This window comes from Rhinoraja longicauda, chromosome 28 (genome assembly GCF_053455715.1).
Source record: "Rhinoraja longicauda isolate Sanriku21f chromosome 28, sRhiLon1.1, whole genome shotgun sequence".
NCBI lineage: Eukaryota > Metazoa > Chordata > Chondrichthyes > Rajiformes > Arhynchobatidae > Rhinoraja > Rhinoraja longicauda.
The window spans coordinates 13,620,384-13,648,328 of record NC_135980.1 but is presented as its reverse complement, the minus strand read 5'-3'; the positions used below and the strand labels follow the sequence as shown (position 1 = coordinate 13,648,328).

Here is a 27,945-nt window from a genome sequence, read left to right as displayed (position 1 = left end):
TTAGAGCTCTATTATATCATCCGAACTGCACTGGCCCAAGTAAACAGCCCCAGCTGAATCTCTGCAACATGAAACCACGTCAATGACAATGGTCCATTCTTTCCTGCTTCACATTTAAGACAAGACAGTACATTTCCAACTGAATGGTCCTCCCATGATACCATCTAACGATGACATCCCAATTGCATGCCCTCATTTTAGGCCAGGGTAGTACTACCTGACTGCATTGCCCTATTAGACTGCAACTGTATAAGACAAAGAAAAATAAATGAAGCTGCTGGAAATCTGAGATAAAAAACAGAGAATGCTGGTAACACTTAGCAGGCCAGACAGCATCTGTGGAGTCAGGTTGATGATCTTTCATTCGCGAGCATTCTGATGAAAGACCATTGACCTGAAACATTACCCGTGTTCCTCTCCCCACGGACACTGACCTGATCTGCTCAGTATCTCCAGGACTTTTTTTATTTCTGCTTGTGACTGTATATCTTTGGGGACTGGGGGACAACCATTTTACCCAACTCTATCGCCCTAACATCAGAGTGCCAGTGGTGCCATGCCAACTGTACAGTTCTATCTGTAGCACCCCATCCCAAATGTGAATCTGTAGTCACTCCCGACCCTTCCAACCCCATCCATTGAAGCTGTACCGACAGTAACAGTTCAATTGTATGATAGCAACCGTTCAGCTCCCACAGAAAACGGTGTCACTTACCAAACCGAGCTCGCTCCTGGACTCATTCTGACTCAATTTACATTTGCTTTTCAGTGCTGGAGAGAGCTTGCTTACTTTAGGAAAACAATTTAGTGCCCTGTTTAAATTTAAGCTCGAGTAACATTTTGCAGTCCCTCGGTGAATAAAGCAATTTGTAGCACTTATTAAAACTGAGCATGGTTGATCCTAAGCCAAGACATGAGCATATTTAGGAGAAGAATCTGTAATGGGTTAGATGTGGAACTCCAGGGAACAAGAATGGATGCTATTGTTCAAAAGGGTACAGCATGAAGTCTTCCTCAGGGTTCTGGGTAAAATCTTTTGCTAGGTCATAGGCAGGGATTGTCTGATGGGATTTAAAATAACAACAATCTTGTGTAGGTTGGTTGGGGTAGGACCAGCAGGTTTTACTAACAGTTAGTAAAATGCAAGCATGCATTTTAAGCTATTTGTGACATTAGTCTGGAGAGGGTTTTGTGAATTAGGCTTCGAAGGCCAATACTTACCAAAGGATTCTTTAAGATTAAGGAACAGAAAGAAAGAAAACATTATAGAAGACATTATTCAGCTATATAGTCATTGTTATGTAACATTAAAAAGACTTTAAAATGTTACTTAGATTCAAACATGTTAGTAAAATCAGTTAATTCATTGTCATCTTATTTAAATGACTGTTAGTATATTATTTGATTTTGATATTACAGAGAGCAACATGCATTCGCAAAATAGCAAGGTTATTGCTAAAATTCAAAGTTCAAAACCATGGCAACAGAGGTCCCTGATCCGTTTTAAGAGGTCAATCATTTTAAGGATTAAGTGCAGCTCACTGCAGGATGTGAAGTTAGATTAAACAATATTATGTTAGTTCCTTTTTTAAAATATATTTTATTTTTAGGCTTAAAGTTAAAGAATTCATAGGGCCAAGTTTTATTTTGGCACCATTTACAGCAAAGTACTTGATGCGCTTGTTCACTTTGCCAATGGTTCCAGTGCTGTCTGCTCACCTGTATATATCACACCCAGCAAGGGACAGCAAAATACCTTGGTGAGTTTCCCAATCGCAACGATTTGTTTCAATTTGACACATTGGTCACAGAATGGAATCCCAAAATGGAAAAAAATATATTTAAAAGAGAGATAAGAAAACCAGGAAGAAAATCAAACAAATATTTTAAAAAAAACAACAAATAAATGAAGTTACAGTCGGCCCAGGGAGAAAGAGCCACTTTAAAGAAAATAACAAAAAGAACTGGAGCTAAAGTCACAGCAGTGAGCAGCATGAATCAAAGAAAGCTCTATGCACAGGATAAACAGACAGAATGACAAGCTATGAGGACGTCACAAACATCAACGGCAGTAACAGCTACACAAAGACCTTCTGGTTCCACACTTTCTTTTAAAGAATCAGATTCATCAGCTTTGCATCGGTCAGTAATATCTCGTTCATTCCAGCTCCCTACCTGACCGCAACTGTTTGATGCGTGAGCTGGAGCTGGGGTCGACGGGCAGGAAGTCTTTGAACCAGGTGATCTCGGGGTCGGGGTTGCCACTGGCGGCACACAGCATGGTAGCCGTCCGGGTGCGCTCCACCACCTTCAGCTGCGGGCCCATGTCGATGTTGGGGAAGCCCGGGGGCAACTGGTCCTCTGCAGGCAAGAAGGGAAGAGAGTTAGAGGAGCTCGCGTCCGCTCAACCACTGCACAGTGAAAAACAAAATTGTCCGAAGAAGGGTCTCGACCCGAAACGTCACATAATCCTTTTCTCCAGAGACGGTGCCTGACCTGCTGAATTACTCCAGCTTTTTGCGTCCATCGTCTGAACTTTATTCACAAAATGCGGCATGGTGGCGCAGCGGTAGAGTTACTGTCTTGCAGCGCCAGAGACCCGGGTTCGATCCTGACCACGGGTGCTGTCTGAACAGAGTTTATACATTCTCCCTGTGACCGGGTGCTCCGGTTTCCTCCCACACTCCAAAGATGTACAGGTTTGTAGGTTAATTAGCTTAGTAAAATTGTAAATTGTCACCAGTGTGTAGGACAGTGCTAGTGTAAGGGGTGATCGCTGGGGGCCATGGACTCGGTGGGCAGAAGGGCCTGTTTTCGTGCTGTTTGTCTAAACTAAAATTAAACTAAATGCAGTGAAATTCTTTGATTTGTGTACAATACACAAGTATGCAAAGAATCGCCACGTAGAGGGCACCGACAAAATTACAAAAGTATTCCAGACTTCTTACTGGGATCGGACTGGGGCCAGAACAACACAGACCCAACAACATGTAGGAAACTCAACGTCATCCAGGACAAAGCCGGCTTCATGACCAGTACTCCACCCATTACTGAAGCGTGCAGTGTGCACCATTTTAAACATAGCACAGTCACTCATTTCTGCTGCTCTGACAGCACCTCCAGGAATCCCCACAGAGTAAAACAGACAACGTGCTAACTCCACACAGTCAGTACCAGAGGTCAGCATTGCACCCAGGTCCCAGCAGCTATGAAGCAGCAGCTCTAGTAGCAGTGCCATTCCGATAGATCTTCTATCTAGTAGAACCAGTATACCTGTATACATCAGTTTTACTCTCTATCACTTTCCATGTGACAAAGAGACAGCTTCAGCTCAGCTACCTCTTCTCAACGAGTATGTTGCTGTGCTGTTGCAAAATGGCCTTGGTTCAGATCCAACATGTCCATTTCATATATTTGTTTTAGCCTATATAAAAGAAAGTTGGCATGGATACCATGGGCCGACGGGCCCGTTCCTGTGCTGAACTGTTCCATATGCTGTGAATAAAGCTTGAGAAGATAAATTTTCAAAGGTCCACTTGACACGCCATCAATTAAAGCAGCTCGCTATGACACACATTCCTCTCTCCAAAACCTACTTAACATTATAATCTTCCCCTCTGTCACATTGCAGAAATTAGTATCTGCAGGAGAATATGCAAATACTTGATCTGAGAACGTTCAAGATGAAACTAGGAGTGGCACGCAGTTCGACTGCTCCGAGAAGCAGCTGCAAATTGACAAATTTAATCGATCGGGCTGTTCACAGAGCGAAAAATCTGCTTGCAAAGAAAATGATCCTTTTTCTGTTAAATTAGTCAGGAAATAAATAGATGCAAATAACGAATGGAACACTGGAAAGGGGAGAGGGAGAGAGAGAGGGAGAGAGAGAGGGAGAGAGGGAGAGAGAGAGGGAGAGAGAGTGGGAGAGAGAGAGGGAGAGAGAGAGGGAGAGAGAGGGAGAGAGAGAGGGAGAGAGAGAGGGAGAGAGGGAGGGAGAGAGGGAGGGAGAGAGAGGGAGAGAGAGGGAGAGAGAGAGGGAGAGAGAGAGGGAGAGAGAGAGGGAGAGAGAGAGGGAGAGAGAGAGGGAGGGAGAGAGAGAGGGAGAGAGAGGGAGAGAGAGAGGGAGAGAGAGAGGGAGAGAGAGGGAGAGAGAGAGGGAGAGAGAGAGGGAGAGAGAGAGGGAGAGAGAGAGGGAGAGAGAGGAGAGAGAGAGAGGGAGAGAGAGATGGAGAGAGAGATAGAGAGAGAGATACATGGGCAGAGGTGGATGTAAATATAGTGCCCTCCATAATGTTTGGGATAAAGACCCAGCATTTATTTATTTGCCTCTGTACTCCACAATTTGAGATTTGTAATAGAAAAAAAACATATTGTCAGATTTTAATAAAGGGTATTTTCATACATTTTGGTTTCACCATGTAGAAATTACAGCAGTGCTTATACATAGTCCCCCCATTTCAGGGCACCATAATGTTTGGGACACATGGCTTCACAGGTGTTTGTAATTGCTCAGGTGTGTTTAATTGCCTCTTTAATGCAGGTCTAAGAGAGCTCTCAGCAACCAGTCTTTCCTCCAGTCTTTCCATCACCTTTTATTGCTGTTTATCAACATTAGGACTAAAGTTGTGCCAATGAAAGTCAAATAAGCCGTTACGAGACTGAGAACCAAGAATAAAACTGTTAGAGACATCAGTCAAACCTTCGGCTTACCAAAATCAACTGTTTGGAACATCATTAAGAAGAAAGAGAGCACTGGTGAGCTTACTAATCGCAAAGGGACTGGCAGGTCAAGGAAGACCTCCACAGCTGATGACAGAAGAATTCTCTCTATGATAAAGAAAAATCCCCAAACACCTGTCCGACAGATCCGAAACATTCTTTAGGAGTCAGGTGTGGATTTGTCAATGACCACTGTCCGCAGAAGACTTCATGAACTGAAATACAGAGGCTACACTGCAAGATGCAAACCAATGGTTATCAGCAAAAATAGGATGGCCAGGTTACAGTTTGCCGAAAGTACTTAAAAGAACAACCACAGTTCTGGAAAAAGGGCTTGTGGACAGATGAGACGAAGATTAACTTATATCAGAGTGATGGCAAGAGCAAATTATGGAGGAGAGAAGGAACTGCCCAAGATCCAAAGCATACCATCTCATCTGTGAAACACGGTGGTGGGGGTGTTATGGCCTGGGCATGAATGGCTGCTGAAGGTACTGGCTCACTTATCATCATTGATGATATAACTGCTAATGGTAGTAGCATAATGAATCCTGAAGTGTTTTGACACATCCTATCTGCTCAAGTTCAAACAAATGACTCAATAGACAATAGACAATAGGTACAGGAGTAGGACATTCGGCCCTTCGAGCCAGCACCACCATTCAATGTGATCATGGCTGATCATTCTCAATCAGTACCCCGTTCCTGCCCTCTCCCCATACCCCCTGACTCCGCTATCCTTAAGAGCTCTATCTAGCTCTCTCTTGAATGCATTCAGAGAATTGGCCTCGACTGCCTTCTGAGGCAAAGAATTCCACAGATTTACAACTCTGACTGAAAAAGATTTTCCTCCTCACTGTTCTAAATGGCCTACCCTTTATTCTTAAACTGAGGTCCCTGGTTCTGGACTCCCCCAACATTGGGAACATGTTTCCTGCCTCTACAGTGTCCAACCCCTTAATAATCATATGTTTCGATAAGATCCCCTCTCATCCTTCTAAATTCCAGTGTATACAAGCCTAGTCGCTCCAGTCTTTCAACATATGACAGTCCCGCCATTCCGGGAATTAACCTAGTAAACCTACACTGCATGCCCTCAATTGCAAGAATATCCTTCCTCAAATTTGGAGACCAAAACTGCACACAGTACTCCAGGTGCGGTCTCACTAGGGCCCTGTACAACTGCAGAAGGACCTCTTTGCTCCTATACTCAACTCCTCTTGTTATGAAGGCCAACATTCCATTGGCGTTCTTCACTGACTGCTGTAACTGCAAGCTTCCTTTCAGTGACTGATGCACTAAGACACCCAGATCTCGTTGTACGTCCCCTTCTCCGAACTTGACACCATTCAGACTCAAAACTCATTGGCCGGCAGTTCATTCTGCAGCAAGACAATGATCCCAAACATACTGCTAAAGCAACAAAGGAGTCTTTCAAAGCTAAAAAATGGTAAATTATTGAGTGGTCAAGTCAATCACCCGATCTGAACCCAATTGAGCATGCCTTTTATATGCTGAAGTGAAAACTGAAGGGGACTAGCCCCCAAAACAAGCATAAGCTAAAGATGGCTGCAATACAGGCCTGGCAGAGCATCACCAGAGAAGACACCCAGCAACTGGTGATGTCCATGAATCGCAGACTTCAAGCAGTCATTGCATGCAAAGGACATGCAACAAAATACTAAACATGACTACTTTCATTTACATGACATTGCTGTGTCCCAAACATTATGGTGCCCTGAAATGGGGGGACTATGTACTGTATAAACACTGCTATAATTTCCACATGGTGAAACCAAAATGTATAAAAATGACCTTTATTAAAGTCTGACAATGTGCACTTTAGCCACATGTGATTTTTTCTATTCTCAGATTAATGGAGTACAGAGGCAAATAAATAAATAAATGATGGGTGGGTCTTTGTCCCAAACATTATGGAGGGCACTGTAAATAGAGGAAGAAGGCATCGAGCAGAGAGGACAACAAATAAATGTCAAGAAAGAATTGGGAATAAGCAGAAGGATTGGAAAATAAATAAAAAGTAGAGAGATCAATGGAGTGAGCAAGAGGATGAGAGGAAAATTACTCACACGCTGAGAACACACCACACCAAGGCAGAAAGAGGGAATGAGAGAGAAGAAAGACAGATGGAGGGATGGAAAGGGCATTGTGATTCCTGTATCCTTGTTTCTGTCACTGTGATAGCTTAGTTTAGAGATACTGCTTGGAAAACAGGCCCTTCGGCCCACCGAGTCCACCCTGACCATTGATCACCCATTCACACTAGTTCTACGTTATCCCACTTTCGCACCCATTCCTAACACACTGGGGATAATTTACAGAGGCCAATTAACCTACAAACCCGCATGTCTTTGGAATGTGGGAGGAAACTGGAGCACCTGCAGGAAACTCACAGTGAGAATGAGCAAACCTCCCAGAGAGGACCCGAGGTCAAAATCAAACCCGGGTCACAGGCGCTGGGAGGCAACAGCTCTACCAGCTGTGCCACTGTGCCTCCCTTCCCTATTCCCTCTTACCCTTCACCATAGAATCTTTGTGTAGGATGCTGGTTTAAACCAAAGATAGACACAAAAAGCTGGAGTAACTCAGCGGGACAGGCAGCATCTCTGGAGAGATGGAATGGGTGACGTTTTGGGTCCAGACCCTTTTTCAGACTAGTTAGAGAAAAGGGAAACGAGAGATAGAGACGATGATGTAGAGAAATAAAGAACAATGAATGAAAGGTATGCAAAAAAGTAACGATGATAAAAGGAACAGGCCATTGTTAGCTGGAGATTGGGTGAAAACGAGAAGATGGTGCGACTTGGGTGGGGGAGGGATAGAGAGAGAGGGAATCTTTGTCAGCATATTCCGAAGAGGAAACCTAGAGAGAGGCAGAGAAAGAAAGGCAGGGTGAAACTGATTGGAAGAATTAGGGAAAAAAACAAAAAATAGGTCAAGGAGGATAATAAATGAGCAAATGAAAGAAAATGCCTTTGTTTGGTATCAGCAAATATCACTCAATATTTCAACGAGACACTAACTTGTGGGCAGAGATCAATGGTAAATATTAACCTGCTGAATGCCAACAGTATTTTTTAAATATCAGAGAAAAGTCATTATAAAGGAAGGGAGTGGGAGGGAAAAGTAATAAGATTTTTCAGCTGGCTCTTTGGAATGTGAGCAATAACCCATCCCTTTTCTCCAGAGATACAGTCTGACCCTCTGAGTTACTCCATCATTTTGTGTCTGTCTTCAATATAAATAAAATACTTTCTCAGGTGCCTGAGGAAGCAGAAGTATAATTCAAGAGGATGTCCTCTCTTGTTTTCCCTCCATTGCCTTGCACTCTTTTGTATGAGAAAACATTGGTGCTACGTCAAAAGGCTACCAACTCCAACAACAACATTGAAAATGCTCAGCACTACCCATGTTGGAGTAGTGCTCTTGATTCGCACCTATCCGTCAACCTAAGATTCATTCTTTCACTGCTGGTGCACGGTGGTTGCAGTGTGTTCTATTTACAAAATGCCCTGCGTTTACTCTCCCAAGATACTTGCGGCATGGTGGCGCAATGGTAGAGTTGCTGCCTTACAGCGAGCGCAGTGCCAGAGACCCGGGTTTGATCCCGACTATGCGTGCTGTGTGTACGGAGTTTGTACGTTCTCCCCCTGACCTGCGTGGGTTTCCTCCCACACTCCAAAGACATATAGGTATGTAGGTTAATTGGCTTGGTAAATGTAGAAATTGTCCCTAGTGTGAGTAGGATGGTGTTAATGTGCAGACCCGGTGGGCCGAAGGGCCTGTTTCCGCGCTGTATCTCTAAACTAAACTTCAGCAACCCCTACCAATCTCTCCACTAAGAAAAATGAGCAACAGGTTGGAAATATATCACTGGTTCTCCTTCCTGGAACTCATGTTCATAAGCTCTTGGAGCAGAATTAGGTCATCCTGCCCATCAAGTCTGCTTCGCCATTCAATCCTGCTTGAACTATCTTTCTCTCTCAACCCCACTCTCCTGTCTTCTCCCCATAGCCGCTGACACCCTTACTAACCCACTAACTCACTATGCAACAGCACTGTGCCTACATTCACGAGAAGGAGAGCAAGGAATCAAGGCGAGTGCTCATCACCACCTTGTCAAGGGCAGTTAGGGACAAACAGTAAATCCTGGCCTCATCTCTGATGCCCACAACACTAACAAAATTAAAAGAAAAGCTCAAAATGCTTATCTTCGAAATAAGATTCGAGTGAACTTGCATTCATCACTCACCAGTTCTGACTAATGGTTCAAACTATTTGGGTTCTCAGGGGATATCCTCAGGGGCCTCCTCCAGTGCCATAGTGAGGCCCACCGGAAATTGGAGGAACAGTACCTCATATTTCGCCTGGGCAGCTTGCAGCCCAGTGGTATGAACATCGACTTCTCCAACTTTAGATAGTTCCTCTGTCCCTCTCTTCCCCTCCCCCTTCCCAGATCTCCCTCTATCTTCCCGTCTCCACCTATATCCTTCTCTTGTCCCGCCCTCCTGACATCAGTCTGAAGAAGGGTCTCGACCCGAAACATCGCCCATTCCTTCTCTCCTGAGATGCTGCCTGACCTGTTGAGTTACTCCAGCATTTTGTGAATAAACTATTTGGGTTTCTCTGAACCAGTGAACCTTGTTTTACTGCAGTCACACCAAAAGAGGATGGATGAACATCTTAGCCCAACAAAACATGTTCCATCAGAGCATTCTGCAACCATGCTTCAATTTACCGCAACCTTCAACCAATGTCTGGAGGTAATCACATGCATTCTGCAGTTAACACAGGAGATATCCTCTTCAGCTTAATCACACAGCATTGCCAAAACATCTATACTCTCCCAAGATACTTCTGGCATGGTGGCATTCTTCAGTCTGAAGAAGGGTCTCGACCCGAAACATCACCCATCCCTTCTCTCCTGTGATACCGCCTGACCTACTGAGTTACTCCAGCATTTTGTGAATAAATACCTTCGATTTGTACCAGCATCTGCAGTTATTTTCTTATACTCAGTTAACCAGCAAATTAATCTCTGAGGAAATACTGTGTTCGCCACGGAACCTGATAATGTTCCTTGTACAAGCTTGCAATTATCCCTGCCTATCACAAGTCCCTACATTTGTACAATTATCAAAGAACTATGTTTTCTCGAATCAGCCTAATTCTTTGTCTCAGAATGTTACATTTTTCTTCTATCAACCACTGGGGCAGCACAGTGATGCAGCAAGCGGTAGAGCTGCTGCCTTACAGCGCCAGAGACATGTTTTTTTTTTAGATTTAGAGATACAGCGCAGAAACAGGCCCTTCGGCCCACCGGGTCCGCGCCGCCCAGCGATCCCCGCAGATTAACTCTATCCTACACCCACTAGGGACAATTCTTTTTCACATTTGCCCAGCCAATTAACCTACCAACCTGTACGTCTTTGGAGTGTGGGAGGAAACCGAAGATCTCGGAGAAAACCCACGCAGGTCATGGGGACAACGTACAAACTCCGTACAGTACAGCACCCATAGTCAGGATCGAACCTGAGTCTCCGGCGCTGCATTCGCTGTAAGGCAGCAACTCTACCTCTGCGCCACCTTAGTCAGGTTCAATCCTGACTAAGGGTGCTGTCTGTACGTTCTCCCTGGGACCGTGTGGGTTTTCTCCGGGTGCTCCAGTTTCCTCCCACACTCCAAAGACGCACAGGTTTGTATGTTAATTGGCTTCGGCAAAAACTCTAAGTTGTCTCAAGTGTGTAGGATAGTGTTGGTCTACGGGGTGATCCCTGATCCTTGGTCGCGATCTTCGTACACCAGCACTATCCTACACATGAAGGACAATTTACAATTTTATACTGAAACCAATTAATCTACCACCTTGTACATAACTTTGGGATCAAACCGCAGCATCTGGAGAAAATCCACATGGCCACGGAGAGAGCATACAAACTCCATACAGACAGCACTCGCGTAGTCAGGATCGAACCCGGGTGTCTGGCGCTGTAAGGCAGCAACTCTACTGGTGCGCCATCATGCCGCCCTTATAATAGTTGGCAAGGATTTAGCAACCAATCCTTGATGGATTTCTATCAATTACCAAGAAGCATCTCAGCGTTTACCCGGTCTACTAACAGTCCAGGTACTTGTTTCCATCTGGCCGCCTCCAGGGATAGTGGGCCAACACTGCTGAAAGGCGCCCTAGGCTGTTGCCCGCACTTTAATTAGTTTCTTGGCCCCAATTCCAGCACAGGACCTGCTGCTGGCTGCTCTCTCTCCACACAACAGTTCACAGCCCACAAAAAACAAGCCTAATTCATCACCTTCAGAGAGGGGAGCAGAGGACGAAGGGATGATGAATGATTGCTGTTTGACCTGTGAAAGCGGTACTGTCAAAGCAAGAGGACAAATGGTCTTTTGTACAAGCAGGCCTAAAATAGAGAGATGCAGACAGTAATTTCACAAAGAGATGCAGGTAAAGGTTGCACTTCTTTGTTCATTCACATTATTGCTTCATTCATTGACTTGGCAGCAGAAAAACTGATGCAAAGGTTCTCTCTGCCCAACCAGTTGTATTAACCAAACACTTGGTCATTTCAGATCTACACAACAGTGTGGCCAGATTCTGAGACTCAGAAGCAAGAAGGCACCGATTAGGGTTGCCAACTGTCCCATATTAGGCAGGACATCCCGTATTTTGGGCTCAATTGGTTTGTCCCGTACGGGATACACCTTGTCCCGTATTAGGCGCTGAAGGCCCGGACGCTGTCGGCCCGGACACTGTAGGCCTGGACACTGTAGGCCCGGACAGTGTAGGTCAGGAGGCCCGGGTGCCGCCTAACGGAGGTTGCGTAGTAACCCGCTCCCGGCCCGGGCGGCCGCCATTGATGGAGCGGAAGCACATGGCTGCTGGCTGGATGAGGTCATGTGTGGCGTGGGGCAGTGACGTCACCTTGTCCCTTATTTGGGAGTGAGATAGTTGGCAACCCTAGCACCGATGCTTTGCCTCACTGGAAGCCCAAGGCTTGATGATATCTGATGGTGTTGCCAGTCACACATACAAGAAAAGCAGCTGATCTGATGAAACATTTCTGCAGGGACCAGAGTTCATCTGTCCATCTACTGAGTGGTGAAGGCACTGGGCCTGTACTCGCTAGAGTTTAGAAGGATGAGGTGGTACATCATTGAAACTTACAGAATTGTGAAAGGCCTGGTAGAGGATGTTTCCACTAGTGGGAGAGTCTTCGACCAGAGGCCATAGCCTCAGAATAAAAGGACAGACCTTTAGAAACGAGATGAGGAGGAATTTCTTTAGTCAGAGGGCGGTGAATCTGTGGAATTCATTGCCATAGAGGACTGTAGAGGCCAAGTCAATGGATATTTTTAAGCTGGAGATAGATAGATTCTTGATTAGTACGGGTGTCGGGGGTTATGGGGAGAAGGCAGGAGAATGGGGTTGAGAGGAAAAAATAGATCGAATGGAGAAGTAGACTTGATCGGCTGAATGGACTAATTCTGCTACTACAACTTATGAACTTATGAACCACGCCTCCTCTACAGGGATGGTTGGAGATGGTAAGCCCTGCTGGAAAGAGTGGGCAGGGTGGGTAATGGCAACAGCGGCTCAGTTAGAATGCTCCTTGTAGGTGGGCAAACAAATAATGATCTGAGCTCTGATGTGAAGAACGAAAGACAAAGGGAAGGGAATGGAAGTTGACTTGCATCCATGGAACTCCATCTCACCACCACACTTCCCTTCTGTCTGAAGTCTTCCATGACCTTTCTCTCTCTTGTTTTGGAGACCTTCTTGTGCTCTTGCTGTTAAGTTTCTATTTAGTAGGGTGCCGTCACGCACTACCCAGATCAGTGACAGCTCTCGAGCCTGTCGTTGTTTTCCGCTCCGACACACTTCATCTCACCCACCTAACTATTACATTACTAATTTGAGGAATCTCAGCTTGCCGTCAACCTCACAAGCATTCGACATTAACCGCTGGTTCTCATTGACCATGTATTTACAGCAATGTGTAGCAGGCACCAAATTCACATCTTATCCCTGGGCATTTCCTTTGCACATATGTAGCAGTTATTGCGGCATATTTCATTCCATTCTCAATGATCCAAGTAGCATTCTTTATAGTTATAAATAAAATAGGTCTCAGGTGCACAAATGTGTTCTTGAGCTTTCCATTCCCACTCTTACAATAATTTACTGGCAAATACTTTGACCAGTATTTATTCACAAAATGCTGGAGTAACTCAGCAGGTCAGGCAGCATCTCGGGAGAGAAGGAATGCGTGACGTTTCGGGTCGAGACCTTTCTTCAGACTGAGGCCGCCACCGCCGACTGCCGAGGCCTAAACATTTTGACCCAATACTTTGACCAGGGTGCATATCGCCAGATGAAAATAGTGTTAGCAACAGGATTTGGCCACTTGGTCCCCATAGCTTGCTGCATCATTTGATAAGATCATGGCTGATCTGATTGCCTGTCTTCCCCTTGAGTATCAAGAACTGATCTAAGATCACCTGAAAAATATTCAAAGTCTTTGTTTCCACCACCCTTTATGGAAGAGAGTTACAAAAGCTCAACTGTTTGAGACAAGAAAATAGCTTCAAATGGATGAAGAAAACTAATTTTATGGAGTAACCACTATTCTAGATTCTCCCACAAGAGGATATTAGTTCAAAGTATGTAGAGATACAGCTTGGAAACAGGCCGTTTGGCCCACCGATTCCGCACTGACCATAATCACCCATACATTAATCCTGTTTTATACACTAGGGACAGTCAATTAACCTACAAACCTGCATGTCTTTGGAATGTGGGAAGAAACCGGAGCACCTGGAGAAAGCCCACACTATCACATGGGGAAAATACAAACTATGGGTGGGCCAAAGGGCCTAATGCAGCAACATCAACAGCTTAATAAAGCACCTGGCCTTGCCCAAGTATTTGTCCTCACCTCCTGGTTCAGGCAAACATAATTATACGTATATACACATATACACATACGCACACACACACACACACACATATATATATATATATATATGTGTGTGTGTGTGTGTGTGTGTGATGCCAAATACTTACCTAAATATAGGTAGGAAGGAACTGCCGATGTTGGTTTAAATCGAAGATAGATACAAAATGCTGGAGTAACTCAGCGGGACAGGTCGCATCTCTGGAGAGAAGGAACGGTTGATGTTTCGGGTCGAGACCTTTCTTCAGACCGAAGAAGGGTCTCAACCCGAAATGTCACAGTATGTATACATAGTATATATAGAATATATATATATACACACACACACACACACACACACACACATATATAAATATATATATATATATATATATGTATATATACACATAGTATATATCGAAATACACAGTATTTCAGGTGTCACCTCTCCACTGCCCGATATAAATCTTGCATAAACCCTGACTTTTTGTTCAATTTCCTTCGCATTAAGCCGTGACATTTTGTTAGCCTTCATAATCATTGCCGTACATGCTCATCCAGATCCCTCTATATTTCATAGCTTCCAGCGCCAACTTATATCCTTAAGAAATGTAGTGTCTTAATTTGGCCTTAAAGGTTCGTTGTCCTGACGACTGGGTCAACGCCATCAGGCTCTGGGACCAGTCAGCTCACAGATCCTGCAATCTGATCAGGATCACTTATGGTTGACTAGTAGCTGTCATTTTCCTGAGTTCCTCCCTCCTTTCCAATACCTGATTTACAGCTTTTCCAAGAACAAATATTTGAACTTTTATCAGATGAACATAGAATTGTACGGCACAGGACTAGGACTTTGGCCCACAATATCCATGCTGATAATGTGGTTAAACTAATTTCCTCTGCCTGTATCTGATCCATAGGCCACCAGAATGCCTTTACATAGCAACGCATTTCAAAGGCTTCCAGAGGCAGAACCATTTTGGCGTATAAGGATAAATCATATTAGTTTCTCATATATTTCTCTTATTTCCTTAAAATACAGCAGAAGGTCATTTGGCTAATTGAGTCCATGTAATCTCTCAGATCATTCCCATTCTCCTAATTATTTCTTTGTGACCCATTCTCTCTCATATTCCAATCAACCCCTCATTCTCCTGCCACCATTGATACATGGGACAACTTCCAGTAGCCAACTACTCTACCAGCCAGGAAACCGTTAGAGATGGAGCTGTGGGCACTGTGCAGAAGATGAGGGAGTTAAAGAACTAGAGGAGTTGAGGAGGGGATTATTACCTGTTGTAGATAATGATGAGGACATTAAAATTGGCCATGAGGAGCCATCACAGGTTCAAAGACCCAAGCAACCCTGAGCTGAGCTCACTCTCTCAGCCCCCACAATGAGCAGCAACGTCAAAGGCTTTATAAAGCACCTGACATCAGACTGCGGACAGGCATGGGGAGGAGCAAATCGAACATGCTGAAGTGGGGATATACTGAAGATGCGGCAGACTGCGAGTGTGGACGGGGCCTCCAGACAATGGAACATCTCTTGAGCTGTGACATGCTGCATGATACATGCACTGTAAAGGATCTTGAGAGGCCAACGACGTGGCACTAAAACAGTTGTGTCTTACACAAAATAATAATAATACCTCAGAATTAAAGGGGGTTCTTTTAGAAAGGAGGTGAGGAAGAACTTCTTTAGTCCGAGGGTAGTTAATCTGTGGAAATCATTGCCGCAGAGGGCTGTGGAAGCCAAGTCAGTGGATATATTTTAAGGCAGAGATAGACAAATTCTTGATTAGAACGGGCATCAAGGGTTATAGGGAGCAAGCAGGAAAATGGGATTAGGAGGCAGAGATCAGCCATGATTGAGTGGCGGAGTAGACTCGATGGCCTAATTCTACTCCTGTAACTTGTGAGCTTGTGACCTTGTCCCAAGCATTTGGCCTCACTTCCTGGTTCAGGCCACCATAAGTCTCAGCACCAAGGAATCAAGCCGCAAAAAGGTATGGCACTCCTGTTCTTGTATCACAGAGGCAGATGGCACGGTGGTAAAATTGGCATCGCATGCAATTCCCATCTCTGGATGGCATCCAGATCCACAACGGAAGAAATGTAGCAGAGAGAGCCCATGTCGCAGTGCAGTTGGTTGGGTCAAAGCCAATGCATCCTAGCATGGTTTACTGCCATGCCAGCAGTCTGGAGAATTTCCCTTGGCATCCTACCGAAGGTCCATGGGCCAGTCTTTATTTATTTATTCACAGGTTGTAGTAGGACCAGCATTCGTTGTTCCTGTGTAATTGTCTCCTGAACTGAATCACTTGCTAGGGCACCTGAAGGGCTTCCACAACACTTCAGTCGTTTTGTTATTTCTACTAATTTCCAATTACAAATTAATTAAATGAGTTATTTTGTCAATGGAAACGACTCAGCTCCTGTGCTTGCATTCAGACATGTCTTTGGGTGTACAGTACAAGCCTCTGGCTACTAGTCCAGTAGCTTAGCCTCTGACACTTTACACCCACTGTATCCTCACATGGGTAGATTTAGATGATCTTGTTTAGGAAGGAGCTGCAGATGCTGGTTTACAACGAAGATAGACACAAAATGCTGGAACAACTCAGCGGGACAGGCAGCATCACTGAAGAGAAGGAATGGGTGATGTTTCACATCGTATCTCGACTCGAAACGTTACCCAATCCTTCTCTCCAGAGATGCTGCCCAAAGATACTAGAGGAACAAGATAGACCACTCGACTCTAAAAACCGTAGTCGGTCACAGGTAAATTTCAGCGCCATTTTAGTAAGCAGATTCTGTGTGCTAGACTGGGCAGTGTTCACAACTCTCTGTGATTTCTTCGTATATAAAATGTTTGCAAACAATTATTTTTGTTCAACTTCTTGGATAAGTTGATAGTTGACATTTTATAACTATTTCTTGAAGAGTTGCTGCTTCGTGATCTTTAAGATTTGGATGTTACTGATTGAATTTTTGCACTAGAGATCCACTCTGTCTGTATCAGGCCAATTGATCATATTTAATGAACTGTTCTTCTTTGCTTTCTCTGTTCATTTTAATTTCACCTCCATGAGCTGTATCTCTTTTTGTTTTATTTTTAAAAGCCATGGAAGCAGAGATTTGGCATTTGCAAACAATAGAACTCTACTGTATCCACAATATAATTGAAAAGACATTTAACTTTATACTTAGAGCCAAGAAAATTTGAATTGGTGAATTGATTAGTTAAAAACCCTTGACAGCCATTAAAATGACCAATGCTGCCTGACATGGTACAGAAGCAGGAATCCAATTCAAATCACCGGGTCAGGCAGCATCTCTGTAGAAAAAGGATGGGTGATGTTTCAGGTTGGGACCCTTCGTCAGACAAGGGGGGGGGGGGGGGGGAGGTGAAGAGCTGGTATAAATCAGGACCTGATCTTTTCATTGGTTAGTTGATATGTGAAACAGTGCAACCCTGTATATCTCACACACAAAATGATGTCAATCTTACCATGAATGACAGAAATAAAAAGTGTTATCCTTGTTTTTGAAGATCATTTTTGAATGATGTAAAATTGAAGGGGGTTGGTGCAATATACTGCAAACCCACAAATGTGTCATTATGCGATATTCACATTTGAAAAATCCATAAATCACAACAAAAAAACCCAAGAAGGTGCCTATGTTATTTAACCAACTTATCGGTTGAATTTAAATATGAAATTTTTACAGGTTGTAGGGTAGTGGGTAAGGATTGTGTTAATGCATGTAACTCATTTTTCACAAAAGTGAGGGTCAGCTCTACATTGCACCAGCTCAATTAGGCTTGTATACACTGGAATTTAGAAGGATGAGGGGGAATCTTATTGAAACATATAAGATAATTAGGGGATTGGACACATTAGAGGCAGGAAACATGTTCCCAATGTTGGGGGAGTCCAGAACAAGGGGCCACAGTTTAAGAATAAGGGGTAGGCCATTTAGAACGGAGATGAGGAAGAACTTTTTCAGTCAGAGAGTGGTGAAGGTGTGGAATTCTCTGCCTCAGAAGGCAGTGGAGGCCAGTTCGTTGGATGCTTTCAAGAGAGAGCTGGATAGAGCTCTTAAGGATAGCAGAGTGAGGGGGTATGGGGAGAAGGCAGGAACGGGGTACTGATTGAGAGTGATTAGCCATGATCGCATTGAATGGCGGTGCTGGCTCGAAGGGCTGAATGGCCTACTCCTGCACCCTATTGTCTATTGTCTATTGTCTATATGTTAAACTCAAAACTAAACTATGGTAGCAATGTACATTATTCATGTCTAAAGCATTTATGTATCAGTGTAGGTATGTATGCTTACATTTTATTACACTAATATAGAATGAAAAGAACGAAAAAATATCTTGACATGTGTTGATAGTTATTTTATTCACAATATTAGGATTTCTGGAAATAGGTTTGATGTCACTGATTGTGAATGTGTATGGGTAGGCCCTAATGAAATGTATGTGAGATAACAGTGATCATGATAGGGAGAACCATGTGTGAGAAGTGTGTGCATGACTGATTATTTATATATTTATATATATATATAATAGAGCGAGAGAGAGATTGAAAGAAAAAGTTTGTGAAACAAATAATTAGAGGAAATCACAAGAAAGAAACTATATATATATATATATATATATATGTGCGTGTGTGTGTATATATATATAGATATACATAAACCATAAAGGTCAAATCGCCTTTATGGTTTATGTACATCATGTGAAAAATAAGATGAAGAGAGAAATAGAGTGTTGGAAAACATTTAAAAATAAAAATAACAAAAAAATGTGCTGATAGATGAGATATTTTCTGCATTTTAATGGTATCATCACACATACTGTTCCCCCACAACACTGCGAGAGGCATAGCAAATGGCGGGTTTTGCCCACTAAAATGGCAGACATTCCGCTCTTTTGCGTACGACACTTAAGTATACACGATTTCGACAGTGATCCATCTTGCTCCTCTAGTATCTTTGATGCTGCTTGTCCCTCTGGGTTACTCCAGTGTTTTGTGTCTATCTTAGATGTTCTTGTTACCCACATTTGAGCTTGGGAATTGCCAATGCTAATATGCTACAACTAGAGCTACTATCTAGAGGGAATTATCTTTAGCAAGTTGGCAACATAAAGCTTATATATTAATACGATATAACTCTTCAATGTTAAATGATGGCAGCTGTTGACGCGTGGAACACCAGTGCTCTACATCACAGAAGGATACCTCTTAGATTTATGGTCAAAATCCCTTTGTTCTTGGTTCTTAATCTCAAGTGCCCCTTTGTGGGCCTGTCTGTGAGTAAAAAGCAAGCGTTTGTGAAGGGAAGCAGAAAATGAGTCTGAAAGTTATTCCAAATAAGATTAGAACCATTGAGCTGGTGTAGAAGCAGGGGGGATCTAGCTTAAAATTGACTAATGCAAGTCAGAACACCACAGCAGAGCAAAAAACAATAATGTAAACTTTGCACAGATATATACTTTAAGCTGTGCATTACAGAAGTCAGAAAAACAAATAGAGCAGAGCTAGTTTTATTAGTTTTCATTTATGCACATCCTGTTCAAACATTAGAGCAGGCAATATGTTTGGATGAGACTTAGAATGTCTCTTTGCTAGCACAAGAGAGGAAGGCAAAGCTGATCTGTGCTTGGACTCTGCTAGCTTGATAAAAAATGATCTTAATTATCCCTTTGGTAATGAGAGCAGATGAAGGTGCTGATATAATCTCTTCTGCTAATTTATCTGTTGAATGGACTTCCAATTATAAAAATTACATTTTATTTGGGAAACAAGGAAGTGCATGGCTTGCATTTTGAGCTTGAAACTTTAAACACCAACTTGGCAATGCTGAATGGGTCAGCTAAATTGTACCACTGTAAGTGTAAGCACAACACAGATAATGAAGGCGATTGAATCACCACCATGCCTGCACCAGACCAAGTCAACAATCGTCAGCCTGGCTGGTGGGAGACTGCCAGGCCATTCTCTGGTCACCAGTTGGGTAACTACATCGACCACCTCACCATTTGTCTGCATGCTGACACAATCAGCAAAGCACAAGGGCGATGAGCTGAGCATCTTAGCACAGGCACGCTCAGCACTGCCAGGGCATTCTCTGGTCACCAGTTGGGTAACTACATTGACCACCTCACCATTTGTCTGCAAGCTGAAACAATCAGCAAAGCACAAGAGCAATGAGCTGAGCATCTCAGCACAGGCAGCTTTACCCTGAAATCTGCTCAGCTTTGTTGGTTAAGTCTTTCCCCATGGGACTTTGAACAGGCTCAGAGCACAAATCACATAGATATCTAATTTTAATTTTGTTTCAACAATGCCTATTAACCAGACATCTACCGCTTACTGTTTCAATACTCGCCATATTCCCAGACGCAGTGCATACAATGTTTGCAGTCCATCCTCTGCTGTCATTGGATTTTATTTGGTGCCATGGGACTAATACACTGCATTAGGTGTCAAGTCAATCCACAGTAAAATTACTTGTCAGCTGGTAACATTCACGCTTGAGGGACCAGGTTGCAGTCCCAGTTGACGACTTGATCACATAATTTAGGCTGACAATTCAGACACCCTTCAGGTGAAATATTGGATCTGAACAGGCCTCGCAGGTAAACGTGCAGAATTTCACGGCCCTACCTAGGGAATGACAGGGCAACAATGCCGCCCGATGTGTTAACTTCTTTGTTTGTGGTCTCACTACTAAATCACTGCCCACATTAATGTTTGCTCCTGTATCTGGTCATGGAGCTGAGTTTCAGTCATTTATTACTGCTGAGGTTCTTTTGGTTCTAAATCTGGATGATAGCACAGCGGTAGAGTTGCTGCCTTCCAGCACCAGGGACTTGGGTTCGATCCTGACCACGGGTGCTGTCTGTACGCAGTTTGCACCTTTTCCCTGTGGCCGTGTGGGTTTTCTCCCTGTGCTCCGGTTTCCTCATTCCAAAGACGTACAAATTTGTAGATTAATTGGAATCTGCAAATTGTACATTTTTCCTAGTATGTCGGATAGTGTTAGTGTAGGAAGAAAGTACAAACTCCATACAGACAGCAGCCATTTAGAAACATAGAAAACATTGACTTCTCCAACTTTAGATAGTTCCTCTGTCCCTCTCTTCCCCTCCCCCTTCCCAGTTCTCCCTCTATCTTCCTGTCTCCACCTATATCCTTCCTTTGCCCCGCCCTCCTGACATCAGTCTGAAGAAAGGTCTCGACCCGAAACGTCACCCATTCCTTCTCTCCCGAGATGCTGCCTGGCCTGCTGAGTTACTCCAGCATTTTGTGAATAAATACCTTCGATTTGTACCAGCATCTGCAGTTATTTTCCTATCGAAACATAGAAACATGTACATAGAAAATAGATGCCAGAGTAGCCCATTCAGCCCTTCGAGCCAGCACTGCCATTTAATATGATCATGGCTGACCATCCAAAATCAGTACCCCGTTCCTGCTTTCTCCCCATAACCCTTGATTCTGTTAGCCCTAAGAGCTATATCTAACTCTCTCTTAAATATATCCAGTGAATTGGCTTCCACTGCCTTCTGTGGCAGAGAATTCCACAGATTCACAACTCTGGATGAAAAGGTTTTTCCTCATCTCAGTCCTAAATGGCCTACCCCTTGTTCTTAAACTGTGTCCCCTGGTTCTGGACTCCCCCAACATCGGGAACATTTTTCCTGCATCTAGCCTGCCCAATCCCTTAAGAATTGTGTACGTTTCTTTAAGATCCCCTTATATCCTTCCAAATTCCAGTGAATATAAGCCCAGTCGATCCATTCTTTCATCATATGAAGCCGGTCAGCATTGAACCCTGGGTCTCTGGTGCTGTAAGGTAGCAACTCAACTGCTGCGCCACTGTGCCGCCACACTGCACTACTGTGCCATCCTGCTGCACCACTGTGCCACCCTGCTGCACCACTGTGCCACCATGCTGCACCACTGTGCCACCATGCTGCACCACTGTGCTGCCCTGCGGTGAGGTAAGGTGCTGAGTTATACATGGTCTGCATGGTTCTTGCCACCTTGGTGCCATCAACAAACCGATTAACCTTGTGCTGGCATTGGGAATTCAGGAGAACTATGTATAGGAACGTAGATAATTCCTCTGTCCCTCTCTTCCTCCTCCCCCCTTCCCAGTTCTCCCACTGTCTTACTGTCTCCACCTATATCCTTTCTTTGTCCCGCCCCCCGACATCAGTCTGAAAAGGGTCTCGACCCGAAACGTCACCCATTCCCTCTCTCCTAGATGCTGCCTGACCTGCTGAGTTACTCCAGCATTTTGTGATACCTTCTATGTATTGGAATAGCTGCTTGGCTCTCAGCAACCTTGTACACCAGTCACTGAAAGTTGGCGTGCAGGTACAGCAGGCAGTGAAGAAAGCTAATGGAATGTTGGCCTTTATAACGAGAGGATTTCAGTATAGGAGTAAAGAGGTTCTTCTGCAGTTGTATAGGACCCTGGCAAGACCACATCTGGAGTATTGTGTACAGTTTTGGTCTCCTAATTTGAGGAAGGACATCCTTGGAATTGGGGCAGTGCAGCGTAGTTTCACAAGATTGATCCCTGGGATGGCGGGACTGTCATATGAGGAAAGATTGAAAAGATTAGGCTTGTATTCACTGGAGGTTAGAAGGATAAGAGGGGATCTTATAAAAACATATAAAATTATAAAAGGACTGGACAAACTAAAAGCAGGAAAAATGTTCCCAATGTTGGGTGAGTCCAGAACCAGGGGCCACAGTCTTAGAATAAAGGGGAGGCCTTTTAAAACTGAGGCGAGAAGAAACTTTTTCACCCAGAGAGTTGTGAATTTGTGGAATTCTCTGCCGCAGAGGGCAGTGGAGGCCAAATCACTGGATGTATTTAAGAGAGAGTTAGATGGAGCTCTAGGGGCTAGTGGAATCAAGGGATACGGGGAGAAGGCAGGCACGGGTTATTGATTGTGGATGATCAGCCATGATCACAATGAATGGCGGTGCTGGCTCGAAGGGCCGAATGGCCTCCTCCTGCACCTATTTTCTATGTTTCTAACCCTTAGACACACTCTCCTTGCCTTTCCCTGTATCTGAACGTTAATCTACATCCATGGTTTTGAACTGCTTCTCTGAAATTCCGATTACAACACTTTTTTTCATTGTAGTGTTGCAATTGAAATGTCCCTGCTCAAAAAAGACGTTGATGGAAGACACATATGTAGAGACAGAAGAGGAGCTTGCCAGCTGTAGGGAGGACAGAGGTGTGTGGTGTGTGGTGTGTGATGTGTCTGTCACCATGCCCACCAGCACCACTGCATCGCTAAAGTTTTCAATGATTTTAAAATTAATTAATTGTTCAAAAAATCACACAGAGTGCTGCACATGAGCTCAATATTATGTCTCTGGAGTAGAGGCTAATCCATTAAGACAAAGATGCTATGTTTCAGGGGAATACAATTTATTTCTCTATGCTATCCTCATTAACTATTGCAGTCATATCATTAGCAAACGCTGCTTCAGACTTGGAGCCACATATTCACAGGGTTAAATGCCTCTGAGGCCCAAACTCTCACAAGGTTAATAAGGAGGGTTTGTTGACTGGATTGAACAAAGTACCGCAGTGGATCAGTCACAGAGATGCTTCAGCACATTTATATGGATCTGTGGATTGGTGTGTGTCATTAAAAAGTTTTGGCAATCACACACTCTTTTGCTTTCCCTCCATCCACTCCCGTTATCTCTCCTCCTCTCTTTACCCTTCTTTCAATTGGCACACATCCACCGAACAAATAAGGCCTCACACATGATATTGAGCTTGTGTGTTGTTTTACGGGATTCAGGGCTCTGTGTTCAAACTGCTGCTTTAGCCAGTAGGCAGATAGAGGGTATAAGAAAATAACTGCAGATGCTGGTACAAATCGATTTATTCACAAAATGCTGGAGTAACTCAGCAGGTCAGGCAGCATCTCGGGAGAGAAGGAATGGGTGACGTTTCGGGTCGAGACCCTTCTTCAGACAGAGGGTGTCCAGGGAAAGTGTGGAAGAGAAGGGACTTCTTTTCTTCTCTCCACGTGGTTGCTTCTTGGTGCTTGGCAAAATCCCAGCAGATATCCTGCAGCTGAAAGCTTTTGATAATTGATCATTTGTCTGTTGTCAATAATTTACCTATTGACTCCTCAATTAATCATTTAAATATTTGATGACAATCTGCTGAAGTTCTTCCCAAGTTTCTCCCCAAATACATAAGACCACCACGGAAAAGTTTTCAATGGGATTTTCATGGTCAATCAATATCCTAACTCTAGCTCCCTCCTGTTGTAACCTTGTTCACAAAAGATGTCATTAATCTCAGATCTAGTACAACTGGCTGAGGCAGCACTTACTGCTGTCTGCAGGAAGGTAATATGCATTCCTTCTGCACTATGTATGAAAAAATGTTTCTTGGCTTCTCTCCTGAATGGCCCGGCTCAGAATGCCCCTTGTCTTTGAGAGTCGAAAATTCACCCCCCCATCACGTCAGTCGTGAGCAAAATCCCAGAACTTGACTCAAATTGCCTGTTAACTCTCTGTGATCCTGGAATTTTAAATCCAGTTTAAGGAAAACATAAAGCACTGGAAGCACAGTTTCTGGTGAAACTGGTCTGCACATATTTCAAGGTCGATATATCCTTCCTCAGAAACTAACGGATATTCCCCGCTGTGTAGAGCTTGGATAAATATTCTAAAGCCGTGTTGTACAAAATTACAGCTTGGGATATAGAGCAGTCCCGACCTGAAACATCACCTATCCATGTTCTCCAGAGATGCTGCCAGGGCCGCTGAGTTACTCCAGCACTTTGTGTCCTTTTCTGCAGAACAGTCAGTACACTTCACATAATTCATGGTATGAAAAGCTTGAGACATAATCAGAGTGCTTCAGAATTTACAATATTTTTCATCTGGCATTCAGCCCAAAACCTAGAATACTAATCCAGGAAAGAACCCTTGTCCTTCACATTACTGAAATTTCCAATAAATTCTGGCTTTCTTGTCTCCATAGCCCTACCTCAAGTAGTGCATAGATGAACATCCTATCACCAGCCCTAAAACTGCTTTTGAAAAGTTGAAACCTATTGCTCCTTGTCCTATTCTCATGGTCTAACTTGAATTACTGTTCTTGATTTACAGAGTCACACAGTTTCCATCAAAGATACTAGAGGAGCAAGATGAACCACTCCGTTGAAATCGCCTATACTGAAGTGTAGTACGCAAAGGAGCATAACGTCCGCCATTTTAGTAGGCAAAACCCGCCATTCGCTATGCCGCTCGCAATGTAACCAGTGTTTTGGGGGAACAGGATGTGTGATACCATTAAAATGCAGAATATATTTCATCTATCAATTCACAGATTTTTGTTATTTTTCTTTTTAAATGTTTCCGCAAGTTTATGCCTACTAAAATGGCGCCATGACGTACTACGGTTTTTCGGGTCGAGTGGTCTATCTTGTTCCTCTAGTATCTTTGGTTTCCATTATCACATGGACCTGGATGCCTGCATTCAAGGCCAAAATCCTCCTTCATTTCCCTTTTTTTCCACTATTTCTTGATGTCACTTTCTTACCTTGGACTCCAAAGTTCAGTCTGACCTTACAGTTGCATGTCCTATCCTGTCTTCTTCTGTCCTTGTTTAGAGCTTAGAGATATTGCATGGAAACAGGCCCTTTGGGCCACTGTCGACCATCGGTCATCTGTTCACACTAGTTCTATGTTATCCCATTTTCGCATCCACTCCCTACACACCAGGGGCAATTTATAGAGGCCAATGAACCTACAAACCCACACATCTTTGGATGGGAAAGGAAACCGGAGCTCCAGCAGGAAACCCCTGCGGCACCAGGGAGAACATGCAAACTCCACACAGACAGCACCAGAAGTTAGGATCAAATCGAGGCAGTAGCTCTCCTAGTTCCTGATTGATAAGGATGACCCTAACGCTCTAAATTCCACGTTTGCTTTGTTACTTTTATGGCTTGATTGAACTAGTGGGTCTTTTAACATTTTTGTCCAGAAATGGCTGAAAAATGAAAGGTAGAGAGATCTAAAAATGTTGCATCACCAGGTCATTTTATTCATTGTCAAATATGATAAATGTGTTATATTCGTTGAGAGGCTATGAGTGTGTGTGGGATGTAAAGGGTGACTGTGATAGATTTTGATAGGCCTTTGTCTGAACGAGAAGAGAAGATCAAAGATCGACTGTCGAGAATGAACTTTAATGCATTAGATAAAGGCTGCTCAGGTTTGCTTCCTGGCAATCCAAATCATTCTAATTGAAACAAGTTGAAACACTGATTTAATTTCCAAAGTAGTACAATTACGTTTTCTCTAATTTAAAGGTCAAACTGGGCATTGCGAAGCCAATGAGCTCCGATCTGCCTCTTGTTCTGAATGAATGAAGGTTTCCTGCACTTTGGCTTTATGCATGAGCCTCGGATGTTGAACAAAGTCACCGCATGACAATATCTGTGTAACAAATTCACAGGAAGCTTTTGCACTGGTGAGATAACATTCATATTTCCTTATGAAATAGCAGGCCATTTGGCCCAACACGCCTATGCCAGCTCTGAGAGCAATCTCATCAATCCCATTTCTCCCACTTAATTCCTTGTAACCTGTTCTCTAACACATGCCCATTAACATCGCCCTTGATTTTCCTGCCGTCCACTAATATGAGGGATAACTTACAATGGCCAATTAACCCACTAACCAGCAAATCTCTGGGATGTAGGAAGAAACCGGAGCTTCAGGGAAAACCCTCCATTGTCATAGTGAGGACACATGCAAACTGGAGGAACAGCACCTCATATTCCGTTTGGGTTGCCTACAACGCAACAGCACGAATACTGAATTCTCCAATTTTAGGTAACTATAACCACCCCCCCCCCCCCACTAATCCTCTTCGCTCCCCCCCTCCCACCCCTGTGCTCCACTTGGACTCACACCTATTTCTCCCCTCCCCATCCTCTTCCATCTAAATTCCTTCCTCCAGCTTCACAATTTGCCACTATTCAATACTTTTGTCTTACACCTTATGTCTTTACATTCCTGGCCTTCGTCCAACTATCTGCCTAGCAAAAACTCCCCTCACCCATATCAAGCTATTACCCGCCAGGATTTGTCCTCTCCCTCCTCTCTTCCAGCTTTCTTTCCAACCCCCCTCCTCATCAGTCAGAAGAAGTGTCCCGACTTGAAACACCTATCCGTGTTAGAGTTATAGATTCGTAAAGTGATACAGTGTGGAAACAGGCCCTTCGGCCCAGCTTGCCCACACTGGCCAACATGTCCCAGCTACACTAGTCCCATCTGCTGGCGTTTGGTCCATATCCCTCCAAACTTGTCCTATCCATGTGCCGTCTAACTGTTTCTTAAACATTGGGATAGTCTCAGCCTCAACTACCTCATCTGGCAGCTTGTTCCATATACCCACCACTCTTTGTACGAAAAAGTTACCCCTCAGATTCCTATTAAATCTTTTCCCCTTCACCTTGAACCTACCTTCATACACGATAGTACCTTGAGTACTTCTTTGACGTTCTTCAGAGATGCTGCCTGACTCACTGAATGTTGCTTGACCTGCTGAGTTACACCAACAATTTGTGTCTTTCTCTCTCAAGGAAACCACAGGGAGGACACACACATTCCGCACCAAAGGTTGAAGTTGAACCTGAGTGACTGGAACTCTGAGGCAGCTGCACTCTGACACTCCACACCCCTGCTTAAGGGAACATCCTTCGTTTCACTATGAACAACACGCAGGTCGCCAGGTGTCTGCATCGAAACAGTCACGGTGCTGCGCGGGTTATTTCCACATGGCAAGTCACGCTTTGAGAGATTTAACAAGGCTGGTTTCGCGAGCTGTTGCAGCTGACTCATTTCCTGACACCCTAACACATTACCATGATCCATAAAGCACGAGTCAGGAGTGTGATGGAATACTTTATTCCTGGCTGGGTGAGCGCAGCTCCAAAAACACCGGAGAAGCTTGACATAGTCTATCTCAAAATAATTTGCTTGACTGGGAACACATCCATAACCGGTGCACCATGAATGCAAAGTGTATCATCTTTGCAATAACTCACCTTCTCCACTCCAACAGCTTGTCCCAGCTTAAAACATTGACCACCAAGGTGAAGAGTTATAGGCGCCTAAGTAACTTAGGAAAGGAGATGAGGAGGAATTTCTTTAGTCAGAGGGTGGTG

General features: G+C 43.9%; 1 protein-coding gene across 1 annotated transcript in view; it reads right to left on the bottom strand.

Annotated features, from left to right (window-relative positions):
- The window catches only part of LOC144607402 (receptor-type tyrosine-protein phosphatase delta-like), a 391,326-nt gene that overhangs the window by 177,193 nt on the left and 186,188 nt on the right, over window positions 1-27,945 (bottom strand). The window contains exon 5 of the mRNA XM_078424233.1: window positions 2,176-2,361. Within this exon, the coding sequence (XP_078280359.1) occupies window positions 2,176-2,361 (186 nt within the window). The remainder of the gene's footprint in view (window positions 1-2,175; window positions 2,362-27,945) is intronic.